At 68.9% G+C, this 10,955-nt stretch overlaps 1 protein-coding gene across 1 annotated transcript; it reads right to left on the bottom strand.

Moving 5' to 3' along the window:
• Positions 1–1,430: 1,430 nt before the first annotated feature.
• On the bottom strand, positions 1,431–9,928 carry VWCE (von Willebrand factor C and EGF domains). The gene is given in 21 exon segments (XM_074586517.1): positions 1,431–1,648; positions 1,651–1,824; positions 2,030–2,120; positions 2,222–2,304; positions 2,407–2,497; positions 2,685–2,767; positions 3,621–3,717; positions 3,922–4,007; positions 5,382–5,499; positions 5,687–5,772; positions 5,907–5,994; positions 6,108–6,190; positions 6,286–6,379; positions 6,463–6,800; positions 6,896–7,024; positions 7,224–7,340; positions 7,422–7,538; positions 7,671–7,799; positions 8,033–8,122; positions 8,231–8,325; positions 9,819–9,928. Coding segments are annotated over 21 exon segments (2,385 nt in total). The 3' UTR covers positions 1,431–1,562.
• Between the last annotated feature and the right edge of the window lie 1,027 nt (positions 9,929–10,955).

Genomic DNA, 10,955 nt, shown 5'->3' on the forward strand with positions numbered 1-10,955 from the left:
GCCACCGCGGCCCTGGGCATGGGAAATGGACACTGGTGGGGGCGCAGATGGGGTGCCACCTTATCCCAAGGGCAGAGCCACCCCCTGGTGGTGTCCCTCAGCCCCACAAACACCCCTGGAGCCTGTGGAGATGTGGGGCTGGAGGCACCCGCAGCCGGGAAGAGCCCCGGGCCGCCGGGGACAGAGCCGTGCTGCCAACCGGGCACCCGGGGGGGGGCTTTATCAGGGCGGCCGGTGCTCCTCACCGGGGCCGGGACGTGCCTCCGCGCACCCCCACGTAAAGGTGTCACTGCTTTCCGTCCCCATGCTGGCAACAGGGCACAGCATCATCAGCATCCCATGCCCACGTCTGGGGCTCAGGGAGGGTGGTGGGTCCCATCCTGGTGCTGGGGGTGCTTCGTGCCGCTAATCACCCCCCATCTCCCCGCTGGATCCCACCTGGATAAACCCCCGTGATGCTCCCGGGAGCCACGGACCCGTCTTTCCACCATCTCCCCTGGCAGGGCAGTGCTCCGGGAGCCCCTTCGCAGGGGCAGCGCCGACCTCGGCGCCTTCCAAACGCTTCCCGGGACCTTTGCTCAGGTCGAGCCTCCGGGAAGTCTTGCCCAGGAGGAGACAAAATCAGCCCAAATCAGCCCAAACCAGCTAAAAACAGCCAAAACCAGCCCCGCGAAACCCCTCTCCCCCTGCTCGGCTCCTCTCGGCAGAGACTCCGCAATGAAGTCCCCAGCCGCCGGGGCAGGACACGTCCCTCCTGTCCCCAAACCCCGCTCGGGGGTGGTGGGGGGGGAACAAAAACCTCCGGCACCACCCTCTTCATCCCGGGGAGCGGGGGGGAATCAGCCCAAAGCCCCCCCACCCGAGGGAAAGCTGGCTCCAGCACGCCAGTGGGTGCAAGCAGGAGCAGGGGGACGGGGCATAAATATCAGGGTGACTTTATTGGTGGCCGGGGCGGGGGGGGGGGGGGGGGGAGCTCGCCCCCTCCCCACGCCAGGAGCCGGGGGCAGCACCCACCCTGGGGGCGCGCGTGCCGCGGCCGGGGGGGCTGACACGGGGCACCCCAGCCCGGCCAGGAGCATCTCCCAGCCCCACATGTTGTACCCAGAGAGCCTGGGGGTGGTGGGGGGGCCACTGGTCCTGCCCCACAGTCCTGCCTCGGGGGGGGGGAAGGGCGGGGGGGCGGTGAGGGGCTGGGGGACCCCCGGGGCAGGTGGGGACCTCGAGAGAGAGAGAGGGCAGTGGCCGTGGGCCCGTGGGAGCGGGGATGCTGTTGCCCACCCTGTCTGCTTGCCACCCACAACCCCCCCAACCCACCCACCCACCCCCGGGGACCTGGTGGGCCAGGCCTGCTGGTCCTGCAAGACCCCCTCCTCCTCTTCATCCTCCTCTTCATCCTCCTCTTCCTCTCCATCCCTCCCTCCCTCCCTCCCTAGGGAGCCGCGTGCCCACCGGGGCTCTCCCCGCTGGCCGGTGGCACAGAAGAGGGGTCTGTGTCCCCGTGGGGTCCCTGAGCCTCGGGGCTCGAACCGGGGCTGCCTGTGGGATGTGGGGGGGCTGCGGCCTCAGAGGGGGCGTCGGGGGGCAGAGAGGCTGTGGATGGGCGCCCGGGGGGGCTCAGCGTGGTCGGAGGGGGCTCCCCGGTCCCCCCGCTCCCCGCGGAAGGGCCGAGGGGGGCTGCGTTGGGAAGCAGGAGCTGAGCCAGGCGGTGCCGGGGGGGCCGGGTGGATGCGGGGGGGCTGGGGTGAGGGGTGCCAGCGGGTGAGTCCTCGTGGGACGGGGACGGGGACAGGTCGCTGCTCCGCAGCGGGAGCCGGGCGTCTGCGACTAACGGAGAGATGCTTTTGGTCAGCACCCACCTTCCCCCCCCCCCCACGCCGGGAACCCCTCCGGGGGGCACCCAACCACCCCAGGGTGCTGCAGCACGGACGTATCCCGCAGGCCACGGGGGGTTGGGGGGGTCCCCGAACCATCCCCCGGTACCCCAGGCACCCCCCCCGCCCCCCCCCCCCCCCCCCCCCCATCCCGTTACCTTGGCATGGCGGGCAGCAGGCGGCGGGCAGCGCGGGGGGCTCCGCGCAGGAGCGGGGGCACAGCCTCTTCTCGCAGCTCACCTCCCCCAGCTGGCGGCGAGGGGTGAAAACGGGGGAAGGTGGGGGGGTATTGAAGGGGGGGGGGTGCTCTGTGAACCATCCCCCCCCGGGGAGGGCTGCCCCCCGCTCACCTGGCAGGTACAGCGGGTGCAGGGCTGTCCCTCGGGGGTGAAGGTCTGCCCGTTGCCCACCTTCCTGCCCTGGTAGTTGCAGTCTGCAGGGAGCGGGGGGGTGTCACCGGACGGGGTGACAAGGTGATGGGGTGTCCCCCCCCCTCCCTGACCCCCACCACCTCTTCTCCAGCCCCGGCTCCTACCGTTACAGACGGGGCAGCACTCGCCCTCGGGGTGGAAGGGGTAGGTGCAGAAGATGGCACAGTCCACGGGCGAACAGGCCACCGAGCCCAGCTGCGAGAGACGTGGGAAGACCCGGGCGTTAGCCCCCACCGGGGAAAAAGAGGAAGGTTGGGCGGGGGGGGAGGCGGGGGGGGGGGGGAGCTTTTTCCTGTAACGGAGGAAAAAACCAGGGCTCAGCCCGTGGGGCAGGAGCCAACCCCCCCCCCCGACATCTCACTGCCCCCGGCGCAGCCCTCACCAGGCAGATGCAGCTGAGGCAGGGGTCCAGGACGGAGGGGAAGGTCTCGTTGTTGTAGAAGATCCTTCCCATGTAGGTGCAGCCTGGGGGGAGGAGAGGGGGCATTTGTGGTCGTGTCGTGTGTCCCCCCCACCCCGATGGCTCGGGGACCTCCTGGGGACCCCTCTGCTTAAGGCCAGGCTTGCTGGCTCGGGTCCTGCCCGGGGCTGCGGGCAGGGGATGGAGAAGGGATGGATAGGGGATGGATGCGAAGGAGGATGAAGAAGGGGATGGAGAAAGGTCGGAGAAAGGGGATGGAGAAAGGTCGGAGAAAGAGGATGGAGGGGGATGGAGAAGGGATGCAGAGGGAATGGAGAAAGGGGGATGGAGAAAGAGGATGGAGGGGGATGGAGAAGGGATGCAGAGGGAATGGAGAAAGGGGGATGGAGAAAGGGGGATGGAGAAAGGGGGATGGAGAAAGGGGGATGGAGAAAGGGGGATGGAGAAAGCATGCAAAGGGGATGGGGAAGGGGATGGAGGAGGATAGAGAAGGAGGATGGAGAAGGGATGCAGAGGGAATGGAGAAGGGGGATGGAGAAAGGGGGTGGAGAAAGGATGTAAAGGGGATGGGGTAGGGGATGGAGAAAGGACGGAGAAGGGGGATGGAGAAGGGACAGAGAAGGGCATGGAGGAGGAGGATGGAGAAAGGGATGGAGAAAGGGATGGAGAAAGGGATGGAGAAAGGGATGGAGAAAGGGATGGAGAAAGGGATGGAGAAAGGGATGGAGAAGGAGAATGGAGAAAGAATGCAAAGGGGACAGAGAAGGAGGTTGGAGAAGGGGACGGAGAAAGGGCACGGAGGAGGGGGACAGAGAAAGGGCACGGAGGAGGGGGACAGAGAAAGGGCACGGAGGAGGGGGACGGAGAAGGGGACGGAGACGAACCAGCACCCATCACCTGCCGAGCAGTCGGGGCAGCACTGCCCGGGGATGCGGATGGGGTAGGGACAGGTCTCCACGCAGTCCGTCCTCTTGCAGCTCACCGAGCCGTCTGCCTGCGGGGGAGAAACACTTGACAGAGACCTCGGGCTGCCCAAAACCGTAGGGTTTCAAGCCCACGGAAGCGGGGAGCCGCCGGGGCCCACGGCCGCGAGCAGCCCGGGCATGCCGAGGGCGGGAGGGGGGACAGGAGCCGTGCGCCGGGGGGGGGGGTGGGGGGGCCGGGTAGGAGGAGTGAAGCAGAGCAGGTTCTCATTCACCTGGCAGATGCATAACTCACAGGGATCGCCCGGAGACCAGATCTGTCCGATGGGAAACTCCACCCCGTTGTCATCCACGAAGCAACCTGGGGTTGGCGGCGGGGGGACGGACAGGGGGTGGACACCCCGTCACCCGTCCTGTGCCCACTCCTCACCTCGCAGCCCCCCCCCCCCCCCCCGCTCCCCCAACGCCCCGCCAGTCCCCACGCACCCCCACGTCCTCCACTTTCCCCTGGCCTCCCTGTCCCCACGCGTCCCCTGCATCCCCTCCTCCTTGTCCCCCGCTGTCCCACGCATCCCACCCTCCCTCTACCCAGGTATTCTCACATCCCACCCTGCCCGTCCCCAGACGTCCCCTGCGTCCAGTCCTCATTGTCCCCAAGATCCCACCCTGCTCATCCCCAGATGTCCCCTGCCTCCCGTCCTCACTGTCCCCCACATCCCACCCTGCCCGTCCCCAAATGTCCCCTGCATCTTGCCCTCACTGTCCCCCCATTCCACCCTGCCCATCCCCAGATGTCCCCTGCGTCCCGTCCTCATTGTCCCCAAAATCCCACACTGCAATCCCCAAAAGTCCCCCATATCCCACACTGCAATCCCCAAATGTCCCCTCCATCATGTCCTCACTGTCCCCCCCTTCGCACCCTGCCCATCCCCAAGTGTCCCCCACATCCCACCCTGCCCATCCCCAAATGTCCCCTCCATCTTGTCCTCACTGTCCCCCACATCCCACCCTGCCCGTCCCCAAATGTCCCCTACATCCCACCCTGCCCATCCCCAAATGCTCTCTCCACCCCATCCTCACTGTCCCCCCATCCCACCCTGCCTGTCCCCAAATGTCCCCCACATCCCACCCTGCCCATCCCCAGATGTCCCCTCCATCCTGTCCTCACTGTCCCCCACATCCCACCCTGCCCATCCCCAAATGCTCTCTCCATCCCATCCTCACTGTCCCCCCATTCCACCCTGCCTGTCCCCAAATGTTCCCTCCATCTTGTCCTCACTGTCCCCCCCATCCCACCCTGCCCATCCCCAAGTGTCCCTCACATCCCACGCTGTCCATCCCCAAATGCTTCCTCCATCCTGTTCCCAGATGTCCCCAACATCCCACCCTGCCCACCTCCAAATGTCCCCTCCATCTTGTCCTCAATGTCCCCCCCATCCCACCCTGCCCATCCCCAAATGTCCCCTCCATCATGTCCTCACTGTCCCCCCTTCGCACCCTGCCCACCCCCAAGTGTCCCTCACATCCCACGCTGTCCATCCCCAAATGTCTCCTGTCCTGTCCTTACTGTCCCCCCCATCCTACCCTGCCCATCCCCAGATGTCCCCTCCATCCTGTCCTCACTGTCCCCCACATCCCACCCTGCCCATCCCCAAATGTCCCCTCCATCTTGTCCTCACTGTCCCCCCCATCCTGCCCTGCCCGTCCCCAGGTGCCCCCCCCGGCGTGGGCTCACCGGCGGGGGCCGGGGGGTCCCGGCAGGTGAAGCAGCACTGCCCGGGGCCCAGATGCCGCTGGTGCTGCGGACAGTCCAGCGCGGGGCAGGGGGCGAAGGAGCACTCCACCTCGCCGCCCTGGGGACGCGGGGACGCCTCACCCACTGGCCCCCCAGCCGGAGCCAGCCCCGTCTCCATCCATCCTGCCTCAGCCCCCAGCAAAGGCTGGATCCCCCCCAGCAGGATGGTACGGGGAAGCCCTGGAGCATCCCTGGGGGTGGGGGGACGGGACCCAGGACCCCCCCCCCAGCCCCCCGGGACCTACCCGGCAGACGCAGGTGGTGCATTCGTCCCCGTCCAGGGTGAAGCGGGCGCCGTGCGCGTATGTACGGCCCCGAAAACTGCATTTTGCTGGGGGAGGGGGGGGGAGGGGGGCAGCAGGGCTGGGGTTGGGGAGCAGAACACGGCCCCCTGCCAAACCCCCACCCCCAGCAGAGCCGCCCCCCCCCCAGCTCCCAGGGGCTGGGGGTCCGGGGGGCACCCACCTGGCTGGCAGGAGCAGCAGTCGGCCGGGGCCGTGCCGGGGCAGGAGCCCGGGGGGCACTCGGGGGAGATGCAGGAGACGTTCCCAGCCTGGGGAGGAGAACGTGGGGGCTGTCACCGGGGCAGCTGTGACATGGTGGTGGTGGGGGGGGGACATCACGCCGGGGCGGGGGTGCTGCCATGGCGGGACGGCGGGGGCTCACCAGGCAGAGGCAGACGGTGCAGTTCCCAGCGGACGGGGTGAAGACGTCGCCTTCGGCCCTGGCCACCCCCTCGTGCAGGCAGCCTGGGAGGTCGGGGGGGGGGGGGGGGTGTGGGGGGTGTGGGGGTGTCAGGGGGACACCGGGCTGGGGGACACAGGGTGGGGACAGCGGGGCTCACCTGCGCAGCTGGGGCAGCAGCCCCCGGCCGGGGCGGGCAGCGGGTGGGAGCAGGGCACGGAGCAGCTCACGGCCTCGCACAGCACACGGCCCCCCTGCGAAGCCACACGCCGTGGGGACAGGGGGACGGGGAGGGTGGGATTGGGGGGTTGGGGAAGCGGTGGGGGGGGGAAATTACCTGGCAGGTGCAACTCCGGCATGCCGGCTCCATCCAGCGAGCGCCCGGCTCCCGGGGAGCCCCCCGGTACCAGCAGTGGGGGGTTGATGGGGCGGAGGTGCCGGGGGCTCCCACCGCCCGCGGCGGCGATGGCTCGGTGGCCGGGGACACGGAGGCAGGAGAAGAGGAGGAGGAGGAAGGGAGTTGGGTACCGGGAGCTGCGGCGGGGAGATGGGATGAGGGGGAGCCCCTGGGGAGCAGGAGGGACCCCCCGGAGCCGGGAGGGAGCAGGACGAGGGTGGGGGGATGCTGCAGGGACTGCAGGATGGGCGACGGTGCCAGGATGGATTTGGGATAGCCTAGGAAGGAAGGAAGGAACAGGCATCACCGGGGGGAAGCGGGGAGCCGGGGGTGTCCCGCTCCGCTCCCCAGCCCTGGAGAAGGAGCCGGATACCTTCGCAGGAGACCCTGTCGCCGCTGAGCCGGTAGCCGGGGCGGCAGGAGCAGAGGTAGCTGCCCGGCGTGTTGTGGCAAGCGTGCTGGCAAGCTCGGCGCTCGCCCGGCCGCCGGCACTCGTTGACATCTGGGGGGACACGGGGGACACGTCATTGCCCGGGGCAGGAGACGCTGCACGCCGGGATACGGCTCAGGTGCCACCCCCTCCACCGTCACCAAGGCAAGGACGCGGGCACGGTGACAGCGCGGTGGCGATGGGCTCAACGGGCCACCTCTGGCCCCTTGGCTCGGTGGCACGGGGAGGGCAGAGGGGCCGCGGGGCTCACCCACGCAGGAGTGCCGGTTGCCGTGGAGGTGGTAGCCGGGCCGGCAGGAGCAGCGGTAGCTGCCGATGCTGTTCTTGCAGCGATGCTGGCACGGCGTGGCCAGGCACTCGTCCGTGTCTGGTGACGGAGGGCAGGGGGAGAAGGCTGAGGGTCAGTAGCCCAAGCTGGCCCCCGCTTGCCCCCCCGCTAGCCCCGCACCCTGGCAGCTGTGGCGATCGGCGGAGAGCTGCATGCCAGGGCCGCACTCGCAGACGAAGCCGCCCTCGGTGTTGACGCAGAGACCCTCGCAGGCAGCGCTCAGGCACTCGTCGATGTCTGGGGGAGCGAGGGGAAGAGACGGAGATGGCCGGGGGCGGAGGAGAGGGGGACAACCACCGCCGCCGCCATATCCCACCCCCCCCCCCCGCACCCGGGATTCGTCCCCCCCGCCCCCCAGTCCCGGCTCACCCGTGCAACGGATGCCGTTGGCCGTCTCCACCATGGCGAAGCCGAGAGGGCAGACGCGGGCCACCTCTTGGCACCCGCCGTGGTTACAGGAGAGGTCGCAGCCGTACTCCCCGCAGGTCCCCGGCGGCTCTGCAAGACGGGCAAAGGGACACCACGGGGCACCCGTGCCACCCCGGCGACCCCCCCGCCCCCCACCCCGCCCCAGGCCTCCGCTGTGGCACCTGCTCCCCGGGGACGGGGACCGCGCTGGGGGACGCTGCAAGGAGAGGTGACAAGGAGCGACGTGCCCCCGCCAGGAGGGACCCCAGGGGGTGCCGGCGTTCGGCGTGACCGGGAACCGGGGGGGGTGGGGGGGGGGTTACCTGGGCAGGTGATGCCCTGCTCTCCATCCGGGCAGGAGCAGAGGTTGGGGGCGATGCAGAAGCCGCTGCCGCAGCCGAAGGAGCAGAGCGCTGCCGGGAGCCGGGGGCACGGGGTGTCAGGAGGGCAGGGACACCCCCCACCCCCCCAGCTTGGCCCACCCCTGTCCCCCCCCCCTTCCCCCAGAGCCCTGTACTCACGCAGGGTGCACTGCCCGCTGCCCGGGGACAACATCCAGCCGGGGCAACATCCGCTGCCGAAGCCCGAGAAGCAGACGTGGGGCCCCACGCGGCGCCTGCGGGACCGACGGGAAGCTGGAGGCCACCCTGCCCCGAACCAACCCCCCCCAACCCTGGGACAGAGAGCAAAGGTCCCCCGGGAACCCCCCGCCCAGGGGACGCCAGGGCAGGGGGACACACAGGAGCGGTCATGACGTGCCCACGGCCACCCCATCCCCGGTGGCAGAGCATGGATGTGGGGGAGGCAGGTGTGGGGTGAAGCAGGGGACAGCGTGACCCCAAAACAAGGCGGGACAGAAGGAGAGGACCATGTCCCAGCCAGCCCCAACACCCCAGCACACGGCGACAGGGGAGAAATGTCCCCCAGGAGGGGACAAGGGAGCAGGGCACGGATGCGGGGAGCAGGACAGGGATGCGGGGGTCACGCTCCCCTGGTCCCGGCCACCCCAGGGCGAGGACAAGGGGACACACAGGAGCGGTCACGACATGCCCACGGCCACCCCATCCCCGGTGGCAGAGCATGGATGTGGGGGAGGCAGGTGTGGGGTGAAGCGGGGGACAGTGTGACCCCAAAACAAGATGGGACAGAAGGAGAGGACCGTGTCCCAGCCAGCCCCAACACCCCAGCACACGGCGACAGGGGAGAAATGTCCCCCAGGAGGGGACATGGGGAGCAGGACAGGGATGTGGGTGTCACGCGCCCCTGGTCCCGGCCACCCCAGGGCGAGGACAAGGGGACACACGGGAGCGGTCACGACGTGCCCACGGCCACCCCATCCCCGGTGGTAGAACATGGATGTGGGGGAGGCAGGTGTGGGGCAAAGCGGGGTGCAGTGTGACCCCAAAAGATGGGACAGAGAGGACCATGTCCCAGCCAGCCCCCGCACACAGTGACAGGGGAGAAATGTCCCCAAGAAGGGACATGGGGAGCGGGACAGGGATGCAGGGAGCAGGGCACGGATGTGGGGAGCAGGACAGGGATGTGGGGGTCACACTCCCCTGGTCTGAGCCACCCCGGGGCCAGGACAGGGGGACACACAGGAGTGGTCACCACGTGCCCACGGCCACCCCATCCCCGGTGGCAGAGCACGGATCCATGGGGAGGCAGGTGTGGGGTGAAGGGGGGGACAGTGTGACCCCAAAACAAGGCGGGACAGAAGGAGAGGACCGTGTCCCAGCCAGCCCCAACACACGGTGGCAGTGGAGAAATGTCCCCAGGAGGGGACATGGGGAGCAGGACAGGGATGCAGGGAGCAGGATATGGATGCAGGGAGCAGGACAGGGATGCGGGGGGTCACGCTCCCCTGGTTCCGGCCCCCCCGGGGCAGAGGGAGGGACGAGGGGGGCGCCAGCCGCTCCGACCGGGATGGAAGGCACAACCGGAGCCCCAAAGGCAGCCAAGGGGAGGGATGGCCGGAGCTCCGCACCGCACGCCACCGTCCCCAGGTGTAACTGGGAGAGGGAGAAGGGGGGGAAAAAGAAGAAAAAAAAACAAAAAAAACAAAAAAAAAAAGAAAAAAAAAAAAAGAGAGAGGGGAAACCCGGCTACCTCTCCACGGCAAAGCTGGCCGGCTTCTTCCTCCCGGGATACACCCTGCCCTGGCCGCCCGGGAGGAACAGGGACACACAGGCAACCTGGAAGAGCAGCTCGACCAACATGACAAGGCGGCTCCAGCCAGCGGCACGCTCCCAAAAAACGCCTGCCTTCCTGCCTCGCCTTCCTGCCTGCCTCGGCGGCACGGGGCGCCTACCGCATGTTGGCCCTTGGCCCTGCTCCTCCTCCCGCCCGCCGGGCCGGGAACAATGCGGGGGGTGGAGGGAGGCGAAAACTGGGGGAAAACCATCGGCACCCAGCTCTCCACCCACCCCCCGGCCATTGCGGGGTCGCGGAGAGGGGGGGGGAAAAAAAAACCAACACGCGTCGGCCATGGGGATGCTCGCCCCCCGTTTGGCCGGCTGGCTTGGTGGCTCCATCCCGGCCACCAGCGTCGGCGGCTGGAGGGAAGGGGACGTGGAGCTGGGGGGGGTCCCCAAGGCGGCGGGAAGCGGCGGCGAAAGCGTGTTCCGCGTCCCCCCCTCTCTTCTCTCCTTTCCCACATCTGGCAAAGCTCCGGCATGGCCTCTCCCCACCCCTCCTCCTCCTCCTCCTCCTCCTGGCGGCACTGGGCCGCCTTCCCAGCCCTGCACGGGGACCCACCAAAGAGGAGCAAGGCAGCAGATAAAGGGGCCAAAGTGGAGCCGGGGAGGGTCGGGGTGAGGGGTACGGGATGCTGGGGGGCACCCCACGCAGCGGCGGCACCCAATTTCCCCCCCTCTTCCCCCCTCGGGGTCCCTCAAAGCCTTCCCGAAGCGAAGGTCGCCGGCAGGTAAATGATTTATAGCAGGGAGCAAAGGGCTGGCGCCGGGGGCCCCCCGGGAGCAGAAGGGCTGGGGTCAATAGCTGCAGCCTCCCCGCTGCAGAGGGACCGACCCCCCCTCCCCACACCACCACCACCTCCAGCTCCCCCCCACAAAAACCTGCGGATTTACCCCCAAATTACACCCTCGCCCAAGGGTCGGGGGTCACCCAGCCCCGGGGACCAGCCTTCCCCTGCAGCATCGCGCCCCCCCCCGCACGCGTAGAACTGAGTTACAGGATGCTGGGTGGGGGGGCACATGCCGGCTTTAGGGGTGCGAGACCCCCGGC

This window comes from Larus michahellis, chromosome 4, assembly GCF_964199755.1.
Source record: "Larus michahellis chromosome 4, bLarMic1.1, whole genome shotgun sequence".
Classification (NCBI taxonomy): Eukaryota; Metazoa; Chordata; class Aves; order Charadriiformes; family Laridae; genus Larus; species Larus michahellis.